At 50.6% G+C, this 26,925-nt stretch overlaps 1 protein-coding gene across 1 annotated transcript; it reads left to right on the top strand.

Moving 5' to 3' along the window:
- The first annotated feature begins 9,057 nt into the window (after positions 1 to 9,057).
- On the top strand, positions 9,058 to 26,467 carry LOC119374911 (polyamine-transporting ATPase 13A2-like). The gene is made up of 5 exons (XM_037645114.2): positions 9,058 to 9,201; positions 13,583 to 14,923; positions 15,144 to 15,758; positions 24,594 to 25,177; positions 26,026 to 26,467. The coding sequence occupies exons 1-5, from the start codon at positions 9,058 to 9,060 to the stop codon at positions 26,465 to 26,467; spliced, it is 3,126 nt and encodes a 1,041-aa protein (XP_037501042.2).
- Positions 26,468 to 26,925: the final 458 nt, after the last annotated feature.

The raw sequence follows: 26,925 nt of genomic DNA, 5'->3' as shown, positions 1-26,925 counted from the left end.
CACAGCTTGCCGACCATCTAGCAGGTTGCCATATAATCACAATAACTTCAATAAGAAGCCTTCTCACGACGGCGCAAATACCGGTGTGGACTTTTGCCTTGTCCGTAAAAGACAGCTTGCACAATACCGTATATCCGGACAGGTGTACAGCAGCAACAACGCTGGTAGCGACATTTTTTTTTTCTTTTTTGGGGGGTGGGGGGGGGACGCGTGGTGTATACTAGGGGTGTGAGGCCTTTCGCTAGCCGCCCGGCCCGCACACATGACCGTCTTCGTCTCACTTGTTTTTATTTTCTAAATAAGTATGTTCGTGAGCTTCACAGACATGACTGGTCTCAAGCATTCCTTTCGTGCGGAACATGTGGTCCTCATGTGCTAAAACATAACCGTGGAATAAAAACTCTCTATTTCAGAATCCGCGTCCAGATATCAGTCATTCTGTACATCGCTATCGATGTTTCTCGAATCCTGACTCCAAATCCCCTTCAGAAATGACCTATATATGAGATATGGGAAAGGCTTCCTTTCAAACGTCATTTTGTTCAAACTCTCTCCCACCATCTGCACTGTCCCGGCCCTTGCAACTAAATTTCGCGACTGCGTCCCACTGGCTATAAGCTCAGTTTGAGACCCCTGGTGTATATGTAGATGACGTAAAACTGCAATGAATTGTGATATTCTACTTATCTGCTGGTGTAAAGGATTCTTTGTTGATATACTCACTAACGTGCAATCTTTCTAGCAATCTTTCTTCAACGAGAGAACATGTGCAACACAGAAATGTCTCAGACGTATTGTATAATTCCATGAAGCGTCCCATTACGTGGCGATTAGTAATGCGAAAAATATTTAATAAAGCCTGAAACAGGAAAACAAATATAAGTAAAATAGAGAGGTGGTTGCGTAACAAACATTCACATTGAATGAGTACAGAAACACAATACAGACGGCGCCCTTAATAGCTATGAGCATGAAGTATTGTCAACTTACCTGTTGAGACAATAGAAAATTCAGTGCCTACGGAAAATTGCCTGAAACGGCTCGTTCGGACGCTCATGAGCAAAACAGAGCATTCAGTAAAACAAAGTTTCTTGAATCCCCTTCGTAACATCTTTAAGATGGCTCCTAAAGATTTCCATTATTATAATGCAAACTCAATTTCGCTATTTTCCTGAGCGGTAAGCTGAATGTTTTGTACTGTTTACTCAAGGTACGCCCACATAATAATATACTTGTTTTCAAAATCGTCTTGGCAACGTGTAAATGTGTAAACAGTAGTGGAAATAAAGCAGACAGAAGAATAAAGCAGAGATCTTATTTTGGGAGCGCGTTACAAAAAACATACTGCAGTGACCAGGCGGGAAAAACAGTGCAGAGACTTAGGTAATGTAAGGGACGCAAAATTACAGCTAAGAAAGCACTTGTGCTAATAATCAAATTATGATTTCATAAATTCTTTGAATAAATGTAGCAAGAAGTGAAAAATACGGTACGCCAAGATATTTTCTGTTAGGTAAACGCTTGCTCTTTTAGATCTAGCACCAGTACCAGTGGTGCTAAGGTTGTTAGATTCTTATTTGCATAAAAGTTAATTCATGGCATGCAAGTCAAACTTACATCCACAAGATCCTTCAAATCGCTGATATGTAAAATCCACGCGATGCAAAGGAACCCCATTCTTGCACGCATCACATTTCGTTACGAAGCAAGACGCAAGACGCAAGAAAATCTTCAATAACGACACTGTAGCAACATCAGAATTTGCGCGATGGACACGACGCAGGACAGTGGCTAAGAGCAAGTGTCGCGACATTGGCGCAACTAAAAAGAAAAGAAATCGAGCAAACAAAAGGTACGTGGGCTGGGCGCATGATATAGTGTGCTAGAATGGCGTAGACGTCCGCGCGCTTGTCTTCCTCATCTTCTGCCCTCTGGCGGAAAAATAAAACTGCTTCACTGCCCTAAGACTTATTCAGATGGATTAGTGACACCAGTACCAGCTTGAGAAGCAGAGTTTGGCCAGCGATTATTGTTTCGCACGGTTGTGTTGCGACAGAAGTACAGTGAAACCTCGGTGATACGAATCTCACGGGACCGCCCAAGTAATTCGTATCATCCGAAATTCGTATCACTAGAAAGCATGGAAAATTAGCATGCGACAAAAGAAAGCTGGCGTACATTTTCATTTATTGTTTTTCATGGCCGCAGCAACGTCAGGAAGATCACTGAATGATTGTCAGTTAAGTTTTCAGGTGTCGGAAATCATACCAGCACTCGTAAATATACGGCCCGTACGCGCGTATTTAATTAATGAACCAGGGGCGTTGTGACCCGCGGCAGCAGTAGCCCCTTCCAAATTTTAGTATGCTTTTTGCATGACACCGGAGCACTGCAGCGAAAGTAACAAAAGAAGCGGTTTGTTCGCGATGGATCAAGTCCACATAATTACAGAACCACGATCCTGTGTTATGATTTTGTTATTGCAGAGGCGTTGGGGATGCTTTTTGGGAGATTTACGGCCGTGCCCGCACAAGTGCGACCTCAACGGTCGCGCATATTGACGTTGTACGGCCTGACTCCGTCGCCAAGACCGTCCTCGCCTTCTTTCGGTCCTCGTCCAAATTTCATAGGATGTCTGATGCACGAGGCAGGCACGTGTAAACACAGCACAACGACAGCAGCACGCGTCGACGCGTTAGAAAAAAAAAGCGTGGCGCTAATGTCCTCTGTAACCTAGAGTTACTGTATATGCTACCTTTAGGTAGCAGAGTTGCGCATAGGTCTGGTTAGCAACCACAGCTATGCGGTGAAGTCGCACTCCGTTTTTGCAGGCGACATGCCTACCATGTCGCCGATTAACATGTCTGGCGTGTCGAACACCGGCGCTAAACATTGGCTGTCGATGACCAGTGTTAATCCAGTTCGCTGCAGTGGCGGCGTCGAGAAATACAAAAATTAGCCCGAGTGTCAGCTTCTCCGCAATGCATGGTTGCTAGCAGCGTTTGAAAGACAGATGCGCAACTCTTACTGTAACCTAAACGCGAAGGCACACGGAGGCACATAAGAGCCTCAAGGAGTCGTGCACACAATCTCGGAGGCCGTGACGCGTCTCCGAAGGTTGATTCTGACCGTGAGGGAAGTGTTTTTCTTACATCGTGATTCTGAGGATTTGGCGGTGCGGCGCGTATGCCCACGCTCGCGTTCCCGCGCTCGCACGTGCTTGGCGCGTCTTGCGCGACAGCGCGGACAGCACCTCGTCGTACCTGGGCGGTAGCGTACGTTCGTATCAAACGTCGCTAGGTGAAAATCGGTTCGTAACAACCATACTTCATTACACTGCAGGCCAATGGGCCTTGGCCGGGACGAACCAAAAATTCGTATCACCCCAAAATTCGTATGAGCTGTGATCGTATCACCGAGGTTTCACTGTATCTTGTATCTTAAGATACACGATACATTGTCGAATGTATTGGAAATACAGATACAGATACTCGTCTTTCGAGAAGTATCGCGATACAGATACAAGATACCCATAGAGTATCTAAGATAGTATCTAAGATACATGTATCTTCGATACTGCCCGGCACTGTCCTCAATGCCCCCCGCGCGCTCCCAGCGCGAAGGCCACGCATACTGCAGACTGCTGCTCCCTGCGTCGCCGTCAAGCAGAGCTCGCAGCGATTCTTCCCTTGCGCGATTACGACGTCCTTGCTTTGCAGGAGACGTGTATGTTCTCGTAGAGGATGTTTCGCTGCCCGGCTACATCGGCTACAGCAGTTCCACGCAGTGTGCGCTGGCTAATTGCAATAGCGCGCCGTGCTGTGACACCGCCCACCCGCCCGGGAAGCCGCACGCCGGTTTGTACATTCGTGACACACTCGCTCATGCGCTTGTCCCCACAGAAGATTTATGCTGTGCGACGAGTGAGTGCGTTGCTGCCACGGTCCGTGTTGACGGCGTGGACACTTCCGTCACGAGTGTTTATGTGCGCCCAGTCGTCGCGGCCAGCTGCGCGTTTGTGCCGCGCCTTGTCGCCGTGCTCGCGCGTGACCACGTACTGTGTGGAGACTTCAACGCGCACCACGTCAGATGGGGTTGCCGTACCACGGATGCGCGCGGTAGGGACCTATGCGACGCGATCAGTTCGGTGGGACTCCTCGTACTAAACTCCGGGGAACCCACCTTCATCCGTCGCAGTGCGGCCTTGACAGTGATTGACCTGGCGCTGGTGTCAGAGCGCTGCTCCTACGAGTGGAAACGCCACGCTGACACTGCTGGTTCTGATCAGTACCCGATCACACTCCTTCCGTGCCGCCCCAGCCGTGGTGCTGTTCGTGAATACAGTGTTGTACGGTGGCCACTTTTCCGTGACCTGTGCGCGCGCGTGCAGAACAGTGATGATTTCTTTTCGCGCATCGCGGACTGTGCTGAGCGTGCAACAACGCGCTGTGTTGTTCCCGCCGGCACGCCCTGCCCTGACATCAAGCTGCTCAACCTCTGCGCAGTGCGCCAGCGAGCACAGCGGCGGGCGCTGCGCTCCTGGGTCCCCGGCACATGGACTGAGTACAATGGATGGAAACAACTTTATTGTTTATGGAAACAACTTTATTGGACTGAGTACAACCGACTCGACGCTGTGTGCCGGCGGCACGCGCAGCAGCTACGCGACCGCAGCTGGACGGGCGTCTGTTCCTCTCTGAGTGACCCACGCCGACGTCGCCGCGGCTGGCACATCATGCGCGTCCTGATAAAACCGAAAGTGTCGCGCTACCCAGTGGTCGCCATAGCCGTTACGCAGGGCATCACTGAAAGTACTGAAAGGGAGCTTTCTGAACTGCTTGCCGCCTCTTTCGCGCCTCCTTCCCCCTCTAGAGCGGGGAGCGCTGGCGGTGTCACGACAAACGCCGCACCCCCGCTCCCTCCCCTGCCTGCCGTGGATGTTGTTGTTGTTTGTGGTTATGTGGAGGAAGAGACGCTTATTTCTGCAGCCCAGTCAGGAGCACGGCGCAGCGTTTGGGGGGGGGGGGGGGGGGGAATGAAAGAGGATAGTGGTGTGTAGGATGTCATTGTGTCTCGTTCGCCGTGGCCGGAGCAGCAGGCAAGACGGCAGCAAGGGCAGGGGCGGCAAGTTCCCAGCTCATCTGTAGGCGGCTATTCCCGTCTCGTCCAGGAACTCCACCAGGCTCCGGAGTGCTGGCAGGTGGGGACGCGACGGTAAGAGCAGTCCCGTGGATCCACTCACCTCAGCTGACATTCGTTCTCCTGCAAAGAAGACTTCTCCCTCTCCGAACTGGAACGGGTTCTCCCCAGAAAGCGCAAGCGCAGCGCCCCTGGAGCGGACAAGATCACGCATCAGCTGTTGAGAAACCTGGATGCCTCCTAGCGCCCACTCTTGTTGGATGCATTCAACAGAGTTTTCTCCAGTGCTGTCCTCCCGGAAGAATGGCGTTCCGCGACTGTGATCCCTCTCCTCAAACAACGCAAACCGCCGCGTTTGGTGAGATCATACAGGCCCATCTCCCTCACTTCTGTGGCGGGCAAAACTATGGAGGAGATGGCTCTTTGCCGGCTACAGTGGATCGCGGAGGTGCGCAACGCTTTCCCACCATAGCAGTGTGGATTCCGGCCACATCGCGCGACCATCGACTGCATTGCCGCAGTCGTGAGCACCCTCGAGCAAGCCCTTCACGATGGAGAAATGGCCATCCTACACCTCGACATAAAGTCGGCGTTGAACTCGCTCCCCCACTCGTCTATCCTCAGTGCTGTGCGCGCGCTAGATGTTGAGGGCAAACTCTTGAACTACGTTCAGGCCTTTCTCACTGACCGGACGTTTACAGTGCGCGTGGGCGGGGCGACAAGTGCGCCGCGATCTGTCAGCTGCGGCGTCCCACAGGGCAGCGTCCTCAGCCCGTTTTTGTTTAATCTACCGCGCCGCTCGTCAAGTGCCTACCAGAAACAGCTGTGCTCCCTGTTCGCGCAGTGGTGTACGCTGATGACGTCGCATTGTACGTGCGTGGACCGACCCGAAAGTGCTCGGTGGTGCGCGCTTGCATGCAGGAGGCCCTCCAATGTGTGGCCGCCTTCGTGAGAAAAATTGGCCTCACGATTTCGGCGCCGAAAACCGGGGCCATCGTCGTCCACCCTCGTGCTGAAGCCCGACGACGTCTTCCGTGCCTTCAGCTGGATGGTGCACCAATAGTTTGGAGCAGCAACGTCCGCTACCTCGGCCTGACTATAAACAATCGCCTCCGATGGTTCCCGGCGGTGCGGCGTGTACGTCAGACGACGCGTCGCGTGGAATCGGCCGTGCGCCGGCTACTCGCAGGCGGCAACGGCTGCCCCGCTGCCTTCGCCTGCACCATCTACGAGGCGATGGCCCTGTCTGCCATCCACTACGCACTGCCGATCTGCAAATTCCAGGCGCCACAGCCACGACTGATCGACCAGGACCACCGCCGAGTCATCCGCATGTGTCACGGAATGCCTCGTGGCTCTAGTGTGGCCGAGACCTTCGCGGAGGCTCGTGCGTGGCCTGCGTCGCTCACGGCGGACCTGCGCGCATTGTGCCACTTGCAGCGTCTCCACCGAGCGCCTGATGCAGGTCCCCTCCTCTCGCGGTTACATGTCGGCCAACTTATCGACGTGTACGACGGTGTTGTGGCTGACGATCCCGCGCGCCTTTCGCGCTGGCCACCCCCTCACCGTCGAGTGCCCCTTCGAGTGAACTTGCACCTGCCGGGCATTCGATCCAAACGCCACACCCCCCTCAGTGCCATTGCTCAGGAGGCCGCGGCGCGGATGTTTGAGGACCTGGCCGGGAGGACGCAAGTGTTCACCGATGGGTCCGTCCTGCAGGATCGCTCAGCCGCGGCCGCTTGCTCAGCTCGGAACGACAGTGCCGCTTGCGATACTGTGCGCCCTCAACAACAGCTGAGCTAGTCGGGCTCCAGCTGGCTGCCGACCTCCTGCGCAATTCGCCGGCCGTCACTAGCGCAGCAATCTTCTGCGACTCGAAACCTGCCCTGCGCCGGCTCGCGAGGGAGGAACGAGGCTCCCTTCTTGCTCAGCGCACCGCTCTCAGCCTGCTGGCCCTCCAGGAACGCGGCTGTGATGTGGTCCTTCAGTGGCTCCCTTCACACGTCGGCATCGCGGGCAACGAGGCTGCAGACGAGCTCGCAAAACGAGCACACTCCGCCGAGACTTCGCTAACGGATTACGCCAGCTCGTTCGACTCGGCATGCAACAACCTTCGCCGGGAGTTGGTGCGCGAGCATCCCGACGCACGGGTCGCCGCCGGTCACCCACCTCCTCCTATCCCAACCACTGGTTTCACTCGCCGCGAGCGCGCGCTTCTCCTTGCCCTGAGGACCGGTTCTGTGTGGCCCGCGGAACGCAAAAATCGTTTTCGCGGCGCCGCTGCACCGAACTGCAACGATTGCGGCCCTTCTCTCAACAATGCGCGGAAGCGGCTCGTCATGAAGTACCGCCTCGTCGGACTGCCATGTGCGACCCTTCAGGACTTGCTCCATCCCACCGGCCGCGTGGACCGTCGGCGCTCAGCCCTTGCGGCCCTACTCGCTTTTCTCGAGGATGCTGGCCTAGTCCAACGAATTTTCTAGCCGCTCACCACGGTGACTCGAACGCCCATTCTCCTGCCCCCTCACTTTTTTTTCGCTCATACCTTTCCTTTTCTTCTTTTACCATACTCTTTTCACTCTCACTGTCCCTTCAATCCCCAATCACCCGTGAGTGTATCGGTTGAGGTGTCCTCACTTGAGAGACAGTTATCGTGCACTCCACACGCAATTTTCATTTTCGTTTCCTTCTTCCCTCTAAGAATCACCCCCCCCCCCCCCCCCCCCCCCCCCGCCGCGCAGCAGCTGCGGCGACATAGCAGGCTCTCCCCATAGCCTTACGGAGGAGTTTCGTGACCAGAAAAGCATTGAAGGACTCTGGTACAAGCTTAAGGCCTGAACACACGTACGCATTGCAGCGTGTCAACGCGCGACTTCTTGACGCGGCGCCGCGCCCTCCCCCTATGGAGAGAGAGAGGGTGCGCAGCTTCGCGTAGCCGCGCGCCCTCTCTCCCTATAGGGAGAGGGCGCGGCGCCGTGTCAAAAGGTCACGCGCTGACGCGCTGGAACGCGTACGTGTGTTCAGGCCTTTAGAAAAGTGCATGGCTGCAGTTCGTGCGTGTAGCGTTCTATTTGCAGTACAATGTGTATATTATAGCAGCACTCGTCGCTCTGGACAAAGTAGACGCTGAATCAACAGCAGAAGGAAGAGGATACAGAAGGGGCATCACTCGCAACATAGTGTAGCTTATATACACCATATTTTACTGGAATTAATTCATGCTGTTGGTAAATGCTTTTTTGTTGCTGTTGTGCAGGAGCCAAACGCCGGTATAGGCTGTAATGCGCTCCTCAAGGTGCCTTTGTTGGACAGATATTGGAACGGAATCGGTAGAGCGAGGCATGTCTCTGCTTTTTGAACTGTGTATTTGCTATTTTTATTACATTTTCCCCAACAACACGATTCCCTGCTCCGTTGTGGGTACGTGCCATGCGTGTTTAACGCTCGTCATCACTTGGATGATTATCTCTAGAAACGCCGTTACGCATCATGGGATTAGAGTTGAGAACCTCAAATTTACTATCTCTATAGGTGCACTTACCCTTGGGCACAGCAGCGGGAAAGTATGCGAGGCCATGCAAGATTTCATAGAACAGTCAAAGAGATTTAAACAATAACCATAGTTCGAAAGTTCCATAGTTAACCAGAAGCAAAGTACAGCAAGAGTCGTTTCTATATTTATGTATTTCATATTTGGTGAAATTTAGTTCCCCCCACCTTTTTCCTTTTTTAAAAAATTATTATTCTCACAAAATTAGCTTGTAAAAATATTTTTGTTATACAAAATACGAAATTATTCTCATTACTGGTTTGTAAATAATTTTTTCTAAGCTACCCGATTCTTGGCCAATCCCCCTGAGTGGGTGTGAGCCAGTAGTACAGGATCTACATCTACATCTACATCTACAGATTGTGAGTATGCTCTGGGACGAAGAGGTTCTGCGTGGCTGGCAGCCCAGCGGCTGGTACGAACTGCTGCACTACTGCACTCGATGGTTCCTGCCGAAAGGCTGGATGCTCTATTTGGCGGCTTCTCCATGCCCACTGCAGCGGGCGTCTCTGGTCAGCTTGCATGATTGCGCAGGTCGATTGGTGGACGTGCGCAAAGTCACGCCCGACGGTACCTTTCGTCACCGCGGAATTCGCTTTTACTGGGACGGCGTCACTTTCCGCGTGAGTATATGTTCAACTTTTGGTCTCCCAGAAAGCCAAAAAATGTCGCCGCATATGTTCAAGGCGAAAGCACTCTTGGTAATCTAGGACCAGACTTCTTGCAAGACAGAACAAGCTGCACTGGCGTAATTTCTAGTAACATGGTGACGTAAATCACTGTTCTGCATAACTATTAAGTAATCGTCTACGCACCTGAAAACTTGCGTTCAAGTACGTAGACGTACCTGAACATCTTCACATCCATTTTTGCACCTAACTGGAATCTGTATAGGCTCAGCCATAGCTCGTATTTTGTGTGACATATTTTTATCCATGGGCGTCCGGAAGGGGGTGCAAGGGGGGGGGGGGGCTGCCTCCCCCCTTTGGAATTTCGGGTAATATTTTTCTATGCAGTTGCGATAAGCTACACAGCTTGATTAGCACACTCAGGTCCTGGCCTTCAGGTTTGCCATTCAATGTCGCGCGTTAGAAACTACTGACTAATCTTGCCTGTCATGTCACGGCAGTGAAAGAAAGGCTGCCAGTGCTGTATGCCCCCCCCCCCCCCCCCCCCACACACACTTGCGTATGCACCCCCCTGCAAAAAGTTCTGCGGACGCCCTTGTTTTTATCCCCTCTTGACAATGTTATCGCAGCTAAATCAGTAGACACGCCTGTAACACAAGTGTTGAGGTACGTTGACGATTACTTCAGGCATGGTGGCTGGACGAAGGTGGCGTCCGCTGCGGACATACGGAGCCGGGTTGTTGAAACACCCGCAGCCTCCAGTCAGAAGCCTTAGTTGCCTCACCAAACTATAAAAGTGACTGTTGTCTATGGCGTCAACACAAACTATGTAATAAGTCTCGTGATCAGAGATAACGGTTTGATGACGTCACATGACGTCACAGATAGCAAAAAAATTGTGACGTTACTATGAGGTCATCACACGAAATCGCGTGGTCAAAGGTGTGCCGATCCCGGAGGCAGTGCAAAACGAAATTAGGTGCAGAAAACTTTCGGGAGTGGGTGGGGGGGAGGGGGATCAATACACTGACTGAGAAGAAGAAGAGGAAGCTTGCTCACAGTTAGGGGTGTGCGAATATTCGAAAATTTCGAATAACGAATCGAATAACGGATATTCAAATTACCGAGTATTCTTCGAATACTTTTCGAATAATGAGCACCAACGGCAAAGCACCAATTGAATAACAAGTTGGAAGAGTCAAGGATCATTTTATTCTGTTAATTAGGGAATTGCCAAAACGCACGCAGTTCAAGCTTTTACGGGACAGCTTTACTCGTCACTTCGAACACCCACCACGGTGGTCTAGTGGTTAAAGGGCTCCTAAACCACCTCCGATATTTTTTCAAACATTTCAAGTAAACACGCGCATCGTGTGCATAATGCCGTCACGATCAACGATGCCACACATGGCAGTGCCACAAGCCGCGGGCGCGCCACATGTTCCAAGAAACAATTTCTTCTCCCCTCCGGGCCCTTCCGGTCTGCCTAGTGACATGTGTGACGTCAGCGTGTTGAATCTGTGATACGGTATGCAGGGCATGCTGCGATTGGTCGAACAAGAACCTACGACTTCCGGTTAGTCTGCAAGCAGCTGCCCGCGCTCCTTGCTGTTCTTCGTCGTGTTGGCCGCGTGTGCGCGCTTGCGAGTCGGCAACTGCGGCCCGTACCAGCACAGTCACGCCTAGCAGTCTGATCAGCTGCGCTGAATCCGCCAGTCTTTCGCGACTGCCGGATTGGCTGCAAAAGCGCCGACTGGAAAAACGAAAAGATGCGACACGTGTCACCGTACGGGTCCATCAAGTTGGCGATCTTTTGAAGGCGTGCGCGCAACACAGGGTCCATACCGGCACAACGAGCACGCGGGCCAGCACGGCAACAACAGCGGTTAGCCGAGAAGCACGGAAACCTGAAGTGCCCGCTGTTTCGAAGAGCGCGTCCGCGATGACGGTGTGTCACGTAAGATTGGGAGGGGCACTCGGCGAGGTGGGCAAAGCGGCTTTGGGAGAGAAGACCAGCAGACGAGTGGAGGGTAGCGAAGGAAAGAGTGAAACGAGCGATCGCAGCGTTTCGATCATCAAACGCGTGTAACTCCGCTATTACGGCACCGTTTCGAAAAATTCTCACGGCTACGTGTTCGTTGTAGACTCGTGCACAACTGTCGCACCACGACTAAATTTCGACCTCTGGGTGGTTTAGGGGCCCTTTAAGGGGCTCGACTACTGACCCGCAGGTCGCGGGACTGAATTCCGGCCGCGGCCGCCGCATTTTCGATGGAGGCGAAAATGCTAGAGGCCCGTGTATTTAGATTTAGGTGCACGTTAAAGAACATAAGGTGGTCAAATTTTCCGAAGCCCTCCACTACGGCGTTTCTCATAATCATATATCGTGGTTTTGGGACGCTAAACCCCAACTATTATTGTATAATTACCACCTCGAATACTGAAGTAACTGCTGTATTCATCCTATAGTTAAAGATATCTCGAAAGCTCTAGTAGCGACTATATACGAGATTACCTTAGTTTACATAATTGTGGTATCGTTTGTCAATTAAATGTAACGGTTACATATCTTCGTTAAAGTTTGTGAATATTAGTTTGAAATAAGTTGTAGAATTCTAGGCCTGTCTTTAAATGGTTGCCTTGCTATTCGCAAACTATTCGAATGGCATTCAGCTGGTATTCGTATTCGATTCGTATTCGATTCGGTTCTAAATTTCGCTATTCGCACACCCCTACTCTCAGTTAATCACAAGTTTACCAACACGTAATTATAATTATTCCAAAGCAGCGCACAAACGGTAGAAGAAAGATACCACGCTACACAGGCGCTAATTATGTGTATGTACAGCGGTGAGCACTCTGGTGAACACGCGAGCGCGTGGCCGAAGGCTCTGTCGGCACCGTGTAACGGTCATCGGTGGAAACATTGCGCATGCGCATCATGCGTTCTACGAAATACTCTTTCCACCGCGCGCACGCAAGCGTATCCCCGACAAGCATATCTATGACGCAGTGCGCGTAGTGGAAAGAGTGTATCGCAAAGCACATGCTGCGCATGTGCAATGTTTCCAACGATGGCTGTTACGCGGCGCTGATAGTGCCGTCGGCCACGCGCTCGCGTGTTCACCTTAACAGTGCTCACCGCTGTACCAACAAGCCCACCGTATTCAGGGGCGTAGCCAGAAATTTTTTTTTTGGGGGGTGGGGGGTGGGGGGTTCAACCATACTTTATGTATGTTCGTGTGTGTGTTTGTATGTGAGCGTGTATATATACGCAAGCAAAAACGGAAAATTTTCGGGGGGTTTGAACCCCGCCTGGCTACGCCCCTGACCGTATTGAAGTTCATTACCAACACGATCAGTGCGAGTGCCACTCTCAGACGCCTTGCATTAGTCGCTTTACTTTTTGTACCGCTTCGTTTCGTCTCCGCGGTATTCGTTCAAGGTCACGTTCGCGTGAGACACATGAGGTGTAATCTAGAAGTATATGTTAACAAGCCCAAGCGGTTTACGCCAGCTAAAACACTGAGTCAGATTAGAACAAAATACCGTTTGCCTTTTTAAGGTTTTCACGATGACAGCTAGGCGCATGCCTTGCTAGAAGGGTAAATTTAGGAGAACTAAAAAAAGGGAGGAAAGGAAGGGGGGGGGGGTCTACACGGCGTCACGCATTTCGATAGGGCCGTGGTGCCGTAGATGTTCTCGACATTTTCAAACCTTAGGATGTGGCTGATGCAAGACCCGTCTTGTTATTGAGTATCTAGCTCCACAGGCGGCAGTGTGTTTTAAAAACACAATCTAATTTTTTGGAAACAATTAAATCAGATGACGCATTCTTACGTCGTGTGTGGCCGTTATAGTCGTATACAACTAAAGAAGTCCGAAGAGCCCAGACGACCGAAGCGCGGCAACCGATCGCCTACGCGACTAAAGTATAGTCCCACTCACGCACTCGGCAACGTTCTCCGAAGGCGGGGTCACCGGCCGTCCGGCTCATGACGTCTGTTTAGATTGCGCGCCCATTGGCGCAGGCTTGTGTGCATCCGCCTTTGATGAGCTAAATGCCGCTAAAGTTGTATCCGACTGTACAGCATTGTGTCATATGTCACACTTGGAGAACCATTGCCGCAACCAACAAAGATAGGGCGCGAAAGAAAGCAACTTATATGACGGAAGTTTCTAGGGATAGGCTACAGGTATGATTGACGCGATAAATATGTCGTCTGTGCTGTTTGGGTGACTGTATCCGTCCAATGTCCGGCAGGAGGAGCGGGGCTTGGAAAGTGGCCAGCTGACCTGTGGTCAGCTACTCGCCAGCACCGGGGTGCACTCGGAGAGGAGACCAGCTCTACTACTCCGACACGGCCTAAACAAGTACACTTCCATCGTGCCACCCCCTCGAATCCCAGGGACTCGATGGCTGGCGATAGGAGCGTTCCTGTGGCTACTGCGAAGCCACTACCTAACAGCCGGTGTAGCAGCCTGTGTAGTCATGGCGTTGTGGCTTTCACAAACGTGTGAATGCTTAATAAGCAAGTTCCGCCGCGTCGTCCAGCCTCGCTCAACCCTGGCTCTTCCAGCTGCCAAGGAAATTGAATCCCGTCTACTGGTTCCCGGCGATGTCGTCGCCTTGAAGCAGGGCGACAGGGCGCCCTGCGACCTGGTTTTGCTATCCGGCGACTGCGTAGTGGACCAAGGTGACGTGGCACTGCCTCGCATGGCTGCCAGGTGGCATTTGGAAGCACCAGAGCGTGAACTCTTCAGTGTCCATAAGCATAGAACTAGCGTCATCCTGCGCCCTTCTACAATTGTCTGCTCGCGGGGAAAACTTCGCGCTGTCGTTCTGAGGACGGGAGCCGCTACGGAAAGCGCCGCGCTGTTCTCACGTCCGGGATATATGTACGTCGAAGAAGGGCTCGGACCGGTTCAGTGGGCAGTCGCGGCCGTCGCATTCCTGCTCTCGCTTCTATTTTGGCTCGGCCGAGACCGATTCACGTGGGACGAAGTCCTCCTCCGGGCGCTCAGCCTTCATCTGCTGCTGTTCCCTCCTCGAGCGCTTCTCGCCAACTTGCTTCTGGAGAAGGTCGCAGCATCGGCTCTAGCATCGGCTGGAGCCACGAGCTCACGAGGCGCCTTACTGTCGGTAGCATGCTGGGGACGAGCCAATTCTGTTGCCGTTGACTGCGCAGGATGCCAGGTGGACGAGAATGTGGCCGGGATACTTCCATCTGGATGCCACGGTTTCGCCCCAGTCGTGGCACGTGGGCTGGCTCAGCTGCCACAAGGGCATCCGCTCCGATGGGCAGCCGCAGCCGTGGGGGCCACGCTCTGGAAGAACGGAAGTGAGGCCATGGGACATCCGTACGAAGTGGCAGCGTTTGCGGCCGCGGGTTCCGGGCTGAAAGCGGACGGTTACGGCTTGGACACGCCCCCAGAACCAGCAGGGAAGCCGTTGAGGCTGGCTCCCTTTGTGAACCCGTTTTGGAGCACCCAGCGCCTCGACGAAGACCTGAGGGAAACTAGGGACCCGCCGGACCTGGTGTCATCCTGCATCATAAGGGTCAGCCAAAGCTGCGAGCCGCCTTGGACTACGGACGAAGCTGGAGTCAGTACCACCACTGACAGGAGAGTGTATCAGCACAGCCACAAGCGAGTGCACGAGGGAACCCGAAATTCCGCAAGTAGTGGTGCAGGCCAGCCATTTTTCTCCGTACCCCGCCTTGTTAGCTGGTGCGCGGGCTATACAGCGCCTGTCAAGCCAACTGATAAGCAGCTGTCCGATGTGTCACAAGAAACAGAAACCCTCACCTTCTGTGACTCCACAGTTGCCAGAGCTGTGTTACAATGACACGGAACCCGTCATCGAGGAAGATCAGCCAGAGGACTTGCTTCGTGAAAGAATCGAATGTCGCAGACTACGTGCGTTGGCATGTGAGCCCCGTCGCGCCGGCAGGGAATATTGTACCACAGTCTTGTACGAGACGAGAAAGCACAAGGAGGTCGTCTGCATCGGTCGGCCGGCTGACGTATTCCCGTTGTGCCGAGGAAATCACCCAGCACCGTGTAATGCCAAAGCCGTGTCAGCGTCGTTTCACGAACGCGGTTTCGGCACGGCTGCAGTCGCTGGTGGAAGCTGTCTTGACGCAAACACGACAAGAGAGGACGCCTTGAATTTCCAAGGTCTCTTATTATTTGAACCCGTGATGAACCCGCAGGCTGCTCCAGCCATCGAAGAACTTCGGCGCATCGATGTGCGTCCCGTGGTCGTCGACGAGGCTAACGTCTACCGCTGCATCGCAGTAGCTCGCTTGACAGGCGTCGTGCTGCCCGATGAGCCACTTTTGCTCGTTTGCACCCGCAATACTGTGTTCGGGGGCCCCGCCGTAGACATTCGTATCCTGGAGACTCCCTCGCTGTTCGAGCTGCGGGCACCGAAACAAGTAATTCATCTGCCCATGCACTTGTCTAATAGATAACACGGAAATCGCACAAAGGCAGTCCTTAGAGCCGGGGTGGGGTGTTAGACGCCCCGCCACCATTTTTTCATTTCTTTATTGAGATTACTTACACCAGGGGTCTCAAACACGCGGACCTTTCGCTGGCGGCGCGGCCTGCACACGATTGTCTTCGCCCCACATTCAAAAAAAAAATTAAGCATGTTCATGAGCTACACAGACATGACTGGTCTAAAGCATTGTTTTCGTGAGGCTCCCCACGCGGTTACCATGTGTTGAAACATAACCGTGAAACAAAAACCCTATATTTCAGAATACGATATATTAGTCATTCGGAAGATCGGTGTCGATATGTTGTTTGAATCCTGAGGACAAATTCAGAAGTGACCCATACACGAGGTATGAGAAAGGCCCCCTTCAAATAATTACCCGCCCCACCTTCTAGACTGCCCCGGCCTTTGCGGGAATAAATTTCGTGCCCGCTAGCTGAGGTGAGTTTGAGACCCCTGATTTAGACATACACTGTGTGGGTTGAAACGACTAAAGGCAATCCACCCATACACAAACTCAGGAGCTGTTACAGAACAATATACAACACAAAGCAAAGACAATAATAAATAATAGCAAGAACAATGCAAAATATAGAAACAAGAATAGCACAAAAATAGCAAAACAATAGCAAACATAGTTCAAAAACCGAGACCACATTGCCAACAGGCGTCTTAAACTATGTCAGCCAATCAAAGACATAGTAATGTAACAGCAATACCACATAACAAGAAAAAAAAAACACAAAAGAAAAAATTGTTATTTTTTAAATCCGTTAACAGGCGTGAAAGTACAAGATAATGCAGAGCATCAAACGCGTTATTCGAAGGTCGCAGGTTCGGTCCCTGCCGTTATCTTTTCGTCCACTTTACTTTCTTCATGTTTACATCATAATTACTACAAATAACATTCCCCTACACTTTCCTTGGCTGTCTTGTCTGTTTGGTCTAATTAAGGATAATGTAGGTTGGCGGTAATGCGTTACAGGTAACGCCGTTACCGGTAACGCGTAACTTTTTTCGGTGGCTTAGTAACGTACTCGTTGCAATTTCGGAACTGCAACGGGTAACGTACTTCCGTTAACATTTTCGGTAACGTGAAGTGTCACGTCACTAGTCATCCCGGCAGTTTTACATAAAACCTGTTCGACTCGTAGGCGCCACATTCCGAGAGCTATCCTTTTGTCGCAGTGGCGGACTGCTAAACAGGAATCTATTGGCCGCGAGACCGACCTATAGGTGGCAGCAGCGTCGCCGCGTTAGTGTGGAGAGGCGGTCGGAGGCGCGTATACAAATGCACACAGCGGCGCTTCGTTGTGAGCAGTTTCAGCCGATTGTCGGCGAATAAAATGCGTTGATTGCTGCTTACTGGTAATATATACACTCCCCATTGTTGAATCGATGCACGAAGGTCATCCAACGTTCCTATTACTACTGAGAGAAGCGCAATCTGCCGATGAAAGGGATGCTCGCTCTGGATGACTGTCTGCGCTTACGCCATATATGACGTTTTTTGTTGTTTTCTCTGTACGTGTTTAGCTTGTGTTCTGTGTTCTACGCACTGCTGTAGCACGACTGAACTACTTAAGTGCTTACTTGTTCATTTGTACACCAGCCCATATTCCTGTGCAATGAGTTCAATAGCACTGTTCACACGAATACGCATATCGCAGGTAAGAGTTGAGCACAGAGCTTTCATCGATTGATTAAGTGCACGACAGTGATGCAACAAAGGTCCGGTTATTTTATAGAATAAGTGTCTTTTTTTTTCAAAGTAATAATGTCCGCTGCCTTCGATCAATTTATAACAACACACAAACGCTCAAGATAATGTTAAAAAAAAAAGAAAGGAATGAGGTTTTGCGTGAAATTGTACGACATAAATGTAAGGCACGCCGTCGGGCTAAGCACACGGGTGGTTCTGCATAAATTTCGCTCCAAGTTAAAACTGCGCGCGGCAACTCCGTTTTATCACTGGCGTGTCATTCCATTGTCTGTTTTTTTTTTTTTTTTTCAGGGACAGTTTGAGTACAGAAGACTCAGACTTCACTTGATAGAAATATTTCGCTGTAGCGGGACCACGACCGTACAATAAAAGGACATCTTAAGTACAACTAAAGCTCATCATGAACTGAAGTGCTGCCGTTATACATCTAACAACAAAGCGAAAGTGCATGAGCCTCGTTTTTGTTTACCACCGAGTCGCTGAAACGCTGCATTCACACACTATTTATTGTTCCTCATGTTTGGGACTATGCCAAGCGCACTTAATGGTGTGCTTGAACCAGAAAGCGGCACCAACACTGAAGTGATTTTGGCGAACGAAGGACGACACCAATACACAGCCCTCTAGAAAGTCGCACTCACTGATCTTATTATAATGCGCATGCAGTGAGCAAGCCCACTTGCTTCTGTACACCATGTCAGGTATACGTACGAGCAGTTAAAATCGCGCTAACGTAACAGAACAAACCGCCCTTTGAGAACAGGCAGGACGTACGCGCACATGCAAACACGGCGTGGCTAGCAGACGACGCAAGGAGCAATCCACACTAGGCGCGCTTCAGCCAGTATCCGCCAGGCAGCGACTCCGCTCGATCTCGCGGCCAATAAATGCGTCTGTCGACCGCCTGCTTCCCCGTAGGGGCGGACGTATTAACTATCTAAGAAGCGAGTCAAGCTGTCTGACGACAGCGTTGAAATAGAGTTGTTGCTGGAGTTCTACAAGTTGTAGTGGTCAGACAGTCGTCCCTGCAATATTATAGCACTTTTTATGAGTTTTGTCCTTAAATTAAATTTGAGTCTATCCGTACGAAAGTGCTCTGGTTGTTGATTTTCTGAGCGTTCGAGGCTCACCTTGAACGCCTTCACATCAGCACTTGCAACTTTTGCGGCATTTATACAGCTTAAAGGGGCAAAAATTATTTTCTAGCAAACATTTTTTTCGGAACTGTGCAAATTAAGCATTTGTTTGTTGCTACAAAAACTGCTAAAATGTTTTGTTAGAGGAAGTACGCCGTCAGAACTATAGTGTAACGTTGTTGAGAGATCAGTGATGTTTTCTTTGCTGAGAGCGTCGATGATGAAATGTTGTTTTCTCTCCGCTTTACCATGTGCCACAAAGCTATAAGCCATCACGTGCAACTATACAGTTAACTTTAGGCCACTATAATATTGCTAAAGTCTGACGCACTTGTTCAATGTATACTCGTTATATCTGTATTTCAACTATAATCATCCATTGGGCTAGAATATTTATGTGAAATATAAATATGAGCTTTATTAAATTGGGATTCTGGGTTCCTGCTAGCGAAGGCGCACTGAATAAAACTTCTGAATATGGAGTAACGGCGGAAGTAACGCGCGTTACTTTTTTTTCGGTAGCGGTAATGTTAACGGGTTACGATTTTTTGTAGGTAACGTAGGGCGGTAACGCGTTATCCTTTTTTTGCTAGCGTGACGAAGTAACCTTTTAACACGAAAGTGTTTTGTGCCGGGGCCCACCAAGACTTTAGTGACGCATTTCCGTCACGGATATTGTAACTCATTGCAAGAGGGGTCACACAAACACTGGTTTTATTATGGCGAACTTGTGCCCAGAAATGTAGGTCAAATAAATGAAGAGTCCGCTAAAGCGTTCCACACAAGTGTCTCTTTTCCGAACACACTTCTTCGACGCCTTGCAGATCAGCCCACTGTCTCGAGCCCACGCACGAGGAGCGCCGCGGTGCCACAAGAAGCGTGCGCAGGCGCGAGACATTAGAGTCTTTTAGCAAGTTACGGAAATACGGTACGCAAATACGGTAAGGCCGTACGGTAGCGCTCCTCCTTTCCCGCTGGTTGTGCTTTGGCCGCTCAACGACCGGGAAAAGAGGAGCGGTACCGTACTGCCTTACCGTATTTGCGTACCGTATACTTCCGTAACTTGCTAAAAGACTATTGTAGACGCTTACACAGCGGTTCGCTGATCCTCTTGTTGAAAAGCTTATTGGAAGCAGTCTTTGCGGCAATATGACGTTGATAAAGTGGACGCTAACGGATGAGAAATGAAAAACTGTAAGAAAAAGTTCCCATGCCGGGAATCGAGCTTTCGACCGCTTGGTTCACGACGATGAGCGCCCGGCGCTCTACCCACTAAGATGTCGAGGCAGAGGAACGATACTCCACAAACGCGCCTTATATCTCTCACACATTCTATATTTCGCGGTGCTCTTCGTTGGTGGGCTTAGGCGGGGCGTGGCGGTGTCGCCGTCTGTGAGCGGTGAAGGGAAGTAATGCGGCGCGACACTTACTAGCGCCGATAGAGAACGCTTCGGCGACGACGCAGTAAAAGCCTTCGAGATTGCGCGCCGGTGCGCAATCTCGGAGGCTATGGTTAAATTGTCTCGATACCGGAGAAAAACACTGGCCACACTAGTATTGGGAATTCGCCAGAGGCGCAGTTAGAGTGTACTAGAAACGTTTCTAGCACACTCTAGCGCAGTTACGTTCTTTGCATTTCGCTTCGTGTTAGCGCGTGACGGCTCGTTGTCGGAGTTTGTGCAGCTTCCACATGCGCCCAACGGTGTTTCGCCGCCGACGCCTTCGAGTGCGGGAGCACCGACTAATAAAGCTGCTACTATAAACGCTGCAGAAAAGCGACGATCTGTACGCGCGACGGCATTGGTGGAGTGAGAGAGAGGCCAGCGGGGTCTGCCCCCCGTGTTGCTGAAGCGCAGTGTGGTATGGTGTGTGCAGGATGGGCGCAATTGACGACGCTTTGAAGAAGTGCATATCGAGTAGCGGTGTTTATTACGTGCTTGTTGATGTCATCTTTGCGCTGGACTCTCGATACGCTGTGTCTAGGCATATGTTAAAAACTACAGCTACCGCCACTGTTAAATGATGATCATGAGCGTTAATTGTCGCGATAGAGATGTGCCACTAGGCGTCAACGTGGGTGCATCTACGTCAAACGGTGCTATAGCTGCCAAACGCCAATAGACATTGTACAAGCTCTCATATATCACTACACAATAAGCACTATACCTATGTGAAGAACGTTTCACTGTCGTGTTATGCCGATTTTTATGTAGGAGGGATCAGCCATGATGTTTTTTCCTCTTCTTCCCTGTCCACCTTTGCTCGAATGTCGCACCCAGTTTCGATGGATTGAGACATTAAGCACTGAACAAAGGCATTTATTTGCTATAAGCGAGTTATTTGTTCGTTCGATTGCACAGACAACAGCTGCGGAAGCATGTCGAGGGTTGCAATAAATCATGTGCGCGTTTATGTTAAGTTTCACAAGATGTCGCCACCCATCTCATAGACTGGCAGGACATCTATACGTACAGTGCTTTTATGTGCACCTCGTGCGATCTACTTGGACAAAAACTCGGTCCTAAGGCGCGCGGCGTTTCAGAAAACGTCATTTTCAGCGCTGACGTGGTTGTTGTAAACAATGCGAAATCGGCATTCCAGCATGTACAGTCGAAAGCGATATGAAGGTTATCGCGCGAGCGTCGACCGGCCTATAGCGTCCCAGGGGCCTAAGGCACGTTTCGGAACAGTAAAAATCATGGTAAACGAAGAATAAAAACAGCGCTAAACACGGGACGAGAAGAGGACACATACACGGCGCTGATGTACGTGTCCTCATTTACCATGCAGCACCAACCAGCCCAATCAAGCACATTGTTAAAATGAAAATCGAGATTACGCATTCTTCTCGCCGTCGTTGGCTGTTCCATGCTACAACAATCGCCCCATACGACAGACTCTGCACCCTTTCTCTCTACTATTCGTTGCGATCAAGTGTATTCTTCGTGGGCTCTTGTCTACGCGGACGATTACAAAATTGCAGGGAAAGATATGGTAAAGCTGGTGCTTGGCGCTACTTCGTTTGAACGGCTGGCTAAGTTGAACAAAAGATATCGCGTTGTCATAAAAAAAATGTTATGAGAACGTGCCTTCCCTGGACGGGAGTGATCGCTGCTTAAGGAACAGCAAAAAGAGAGAGTGAAGCTTGCCTGATACACCCTCTCCTCTAAAGAGTATTCTGGGAGGTGGCGCTGTTGTTGTACTTGGTCGACGCTCGTGCGATAACCTTCAAATTGCGCTCGACTGTACATCTTGAAATATTTGCGCAGGCACACGGGGACACAGATGAGACACACACACGGGCGCAATCTAACAACTGGTTTTATTTTTTGAAAAACGTTCACTTAACAACCCTCGGAACTGCGCACTCTGATCACCAAAATTCATTTGAATTGCGCACATCGCGCATCTTATCACATGTTCATGCAGACAAGAGCGAAATTTCCTTCTCAAGCAGGGCAACAGATGGATGACTAACACACTTATCTTTCAGCCTGTCAATGTGATATGCCTCGATTATTTCTCTTGATGTTCGGTTCCGATGCCTGTATTCCAAAGTAGTGCTATCAAAGCAAGGCGAACATGTGCACTCACTGCAATTCAGTGCTAAATGCGTGCTGGGGCGACCTTTCAGACTCGACAAATGCTCCCTTAGACTCATGTTAATGCATCTGCCAGTCTGCCCCACATATACATGTCCACACGTCAGAGGAATGCTATACGCCACATTATTTGCTCATTCAACAAACTGGAGCTTGTGTTTAATGATACAATCCTTTTGTACACTGCTAAGTCCGTCATCTTTTTGGTTATCCAACGCGCATACGCTCCTCCGATTTTGTCCTTGGCCGAAAACACCACCTTTACATCGTAACTTCCAGCTACCTTTTTGATCCTATGTGATAGCCCGTGTACATAAGGGATTGCTACCACCTTAGAGCTAGAATCAGTCTGCCCACCCGTTTCCAACACTGGCACCGTTCCTTGTTTTAGCTTCTTTAATAACCTCATACGTACAGCCAGCATCACGGAAAACGGGTACCCTGCATCCTGGAGCCGAGCAACCTGTTCCTGAAGCGAACTATGAGCAGTGTGAACACAAGATTTTAACAAAGCAGACCGAAAACAATTTGTGACAATGCCATTCTTGACCAGCCTTGAATGATTTGAAGCATAATTCATGAGCGGTTTCCCAGCCCTAGGCGAAAAGGTGCAACACACGTGATCTGCCAAAAATTCTAGCTTCAGATCTAAAAACTGCAGTTTCTTTGCAACCGGTACTTCAGATGTAAATGCTAATCTCTTTCCTAGAAAATTAAATGCATTTAATACCGTTTTCTTGAAGTCCTCCTTTTGCACATCGCACCCCAAAATTAAGTAGTCATCCACATACCTGTAGATTTTGTAGACTACATTTTGTAAGCACATTGCCAAGTCTCGATCTACGCTGCCCATGAATATGTCACCGAGGACCGGGGCTACCTTCGACCCGATGCAAACTCCCTTTGCCTGGATGAACGTTTTTTCCCACAATCCCACGTGAGTGTTCTCTAAATAAAAGCGCAGTAGCTCTAGAAAAGACCCGACAGGCATCCCGCACGTGTTGCGAAACATCGCTTCATCGTTGTTTTCCGTTATGCAGGGTACACGTTTTCCGTGATGCTGGCTGTACGTATCAGGTTATTAAAGAAGCTAAAACAAGGAACGGGACCAGTGTTGGAAACGGGTGGGCAGACTGATTCTAGCTCTAAGGTGGTAGCAATCCCTTATGTACACGGGCTATCACATAGGATCAAAAAGGTAGCTGGAAGTTAGGATGCAAAGGTGGTGTTTTCGGCCAAGGACAAAATCGGAGGATCGTATGCGCGTTGGTTAACCAAAAAGGTGACGGACTTAGCAGTGTACAAAAGGATTGTAACATTAAACACAAGCTCCAGTTTGTTGAATGCGCAAATAATGTGGCGTATAGTATACCTCTGAGTCTGACGTGTGGACATGTATATGTGGGGCAGACTGGCAGATGCATTACACGAGGCTAAGGGAGCATTTGTCGAGTCTGAAAGGTCGCCCCAGCACGCATTTAGCACTGAATTGCAGTGAGTGCACATGTTCGCCTTGCTTTGATAACACTACTTTGGAATACAGGCATCGGAACCGAACATCAAGAGAAATAATCGAGACCTATCACATTGACAGGCTGAAAGATAAGTGTGTTAGTCATCCATCTGTTGCCCTGCTTGAGAAGGAAATTTCGCTCTTGTCTGCATGAACAAGTGATAAGATGCGCGATGTGCGCAATTCAAATGAATTTTTGTGATCAGAGTGCGCAGTTCCGAGGGTTGTTAAGTGAACGTTTTTCAAAAAATAGAACCAGTTGTTTGATTGCGCCCGTGTGTGTGTCTCATCTGTGTCCCCGTGTGCCTGCGCAAATATTTCAAGATGAATATGTTCCGACTAGGCCAAATCGCAGTTTTATCGACTGTACGTCGCAAGCCACTGATGCAGCATTTACGTAGCAGTTTCTGTTGCTTAAATTTTATGCAGCAACTGGCCATCAACACTGCATTCAAAACGGCTGCTACAGAGAAAACCCCTTAACTAGAATCTTGCCGTGAGACGAACCTTAATCAAAAGATGGTGTGTGGAAGTTCACCGTCACGTCAAGACATCTCGGGCCTATAGTGAACCTTTTGCCATGACCCCTATTCTAAAACAGGCAAAACCTGAACTCAGCAGGGATCTTTACTAAGCCACAACAGAAATCGACATCGCATTGATGTGCCGTCACTGAGGCAAATTTAGCGCGAAATTCAATGAATTTAACTTGGACATCAATTAGCTCTTCATTTATAAGAATCGTAAATGAAAGCATACCATGCTAAGGCTCGACGTTGTCGACCTCTCGATGCAGGAAGTCCGGCGCACCGAGAGGCTCCACTACGCCTTGAGCTATCGCACATATCTTGTGCTACGCAAGCACTTCCCGGGACTGCTGGCATCGGTGCGAGACACCGTGTCCGTGGTGGGAGGCCTGCCCGCAAGCGAGGCCACGGCCATGATGCGACAGCTGGGAATCCAGACCGTGTGTGCTGCAGGCAGCTTAGGCCTAGCGGCGAGGCACCACGGAGCCATCGTGGTCGGGCGAGCCGCGTGGCCTGCCCTGGCCTGCGACTCGGTGGCTGACGTTCCCCGTGTGGCGATGGCCGCTCGCTATGTCCTGGGATCCCAGAGCGCGACACTCGACTACGTGGCTCTCAGCGTGTGCCTGCAGGCTTGCGCCTTGCTCGTACTGTACGCGCAGCGCGCCACCTTCACGGACCGCATGCACGTCTACCTGGAGCTCGTGGCATGCGGAGGACCCACTGCAGCTCTCGCAGTCTCGCGTCGCTTCGAAGAGCAGCGGCCCCAGCCTCGCCAAGATGCGACGGCGTTCGTGCTGCACGCACTGTGCTGGCTAGCCGCTCAAGTCGCCCTTCTCGGCCAACTTCACTGCAGGTGCGTGTCGGAGCTAAAATGTGGCCCCGGCTTAAAGGAACACTAAAGGCAAATATGAAGTCGGCGTGGACTTGTGAAATACCACCCCCCTCGTCCTGCTTGTTTCATGCCAAGGAAATGCTTAGTTCGAAAGAAAATCACTTTTTAGTGGTCCGCATACCGTTAGTGCAATTCAAACCGCCCGCCTCCGAAGGACTCGTGACGTAATATTTCCGCAAAGCCGCATCGCCAGCGCTTTCGCTCTCTCACAGTTTTGCGCCTGCACCGGCAACCCACGCTGGAACCTGCTATGACCGCTGATGCTTTATAATGCCGTGTTTTCCGCTGATAGAACAATTCCAACGAAGCGCTTGATACTCGGGCATTGCTGTGTAGTCTCAGGAAGCTGCATGTGATGCCGGAGTACGGCCGCCTCATGTGTGTGTGTGTGTATGTACTTGTGCTGACGCCGTTTGGCGAGCCTCTGGTCACGCCGCTGGGGCGCCAAGCCACCGAAATGCGACGCATCAACACATGTGTTCCATGACGGGAAATCTGTGTGCGCAGCCTTCGCTTTTGTTAGCCACGTCGTACCAAGCTTATCAGTAGTAAAGAAATCCGAGCTAGTTGGTATGAATGCATCGTGAAATAGCGCGAAAAAAGAAAAGGCAAAAGAAAGAACCACACAGAGACACAGAGGCGATACAGGCGCGATGTCGTCTCTCTCTCTCGCCGGGCGTATCGTCTCCTGTATCGTCTTTCTAGCCAGGCATGCTGACCAAATTATAACCCACAGAGCAGGCCTGGCAGTAAAGAAATCACAGTAACTTTTTACTATAACTTTATTAATTTTGCCTTCTCTGCCGCAGAGAGTGGTACGTGCGGCTCTCTGAGCGGCTGCAGCGGCGACTGGACGCCAGCGTGCTGTGCCTCCTGTCGTCGTACCAGCTTCCCCTGCTGGCTCTGCAGCTGGCCACCTTCCGCGACACAAGGCCCGTGGTGGTCGCCGGCGTGCTGCTGCCCATTGCCGTCACCACAGCACTCATGTTCCCATGGGCAACGTCGACCTCTCTGGCCCTAGGCCTGCCTCGGTGGCCCAAGGACAGGGACACTGCGTTGCTCAGGATAGCCATTGTCCTGGCCGCGCTCCTCAACCTGCTGGTCGACTGCCTGGCGCAGCTCTACGTGGCTCCCAAGTTTCGAAGCGAGCCGCTGCAACCCGACGCGACGCGTGTTCCCGTAGCCGCCACCCATGTCGGTCGAATGCCTCCCAGCGTGGCCAAACAAAATCACCGTGCCGGTCAAATTTAGATACCTTGGTTCAATATCAAGAAACGAAAGGCGCAAAATGCTACCTGTTGTCGCGATGACATCACCAGTGCTGGGCAGTATCGAAGATACATGTATCTTCGATACTATCTTAGATAGTCTTTGTGTATCTTGTATCTGGGAGATACAAGACTTTCGGAGAGAAAGTAGAAAGTTTTGATTGGAGCGGAATATTCAAAGAAAGCGATCCCGACTGCGCGTATAGTAAATTTGTGAATCACTTTTTGCCTGTATATAATCAGTCATTTCCACACAAGTTTTTACGAACATCAAAAAAAAAATTCATAAGCCATGATTACGCCAGAATTACTAAGCAAGATTTAGGTTTTAAGGACAGAATGTTTAAAAAATTTCTTAAAACTCGCCATGTTGAGCTACTCAGAACTTACAAAACATATCGGAATAGTCTAACGAAAGAAATTAGAAAGGCTAAGGATAAT

The sequence above is a fragment of the Rhipicephalus sanguineus genome, chromosome 11 (genome assembly GCF_013339695.2).
Source record: "Rhipicephalus sanguineus isolate Rsan-2018 chromosome 11, BIME_Rsan_1.4, whole genome shotgun sequence".
Taxonomy (NCBI): Eukaryota; Metazoa; Arthropoda; class Arachnida; order Ixodida; family Ixodidae; genus Rhipicephalus; species Rhipicephalus sanguineus.
The sequence above is the reverse complement of the archived record's forward strand: the minus strand, read 5'-3'. Positions and strand labels throughout refer to the sequence as shown.

Coding starts and splice junctions, on each gene's coding strand:
- LOC119374911 (XM_037645114.2), top strand. CDS start 9,058: ATGCTCTGGGACGAAGAGGTTCTGCGTGGCTGGCAGCCCAGCGGCTGG. Junction 14,924..15,143: donor GGACTACGGACGAAGCTGGA/GTCAGTACCACC, acceptor GTGACTCCACAG/TTGCCAGAGCTGTGTTACAA. Junction 15,759..24,593: donor AGCTGCGGGCACCGAAACAA/GTAATTCATCTG, acceptor CTCTCGATGCAG/GAAGTCCGGCGCACCGAGAG.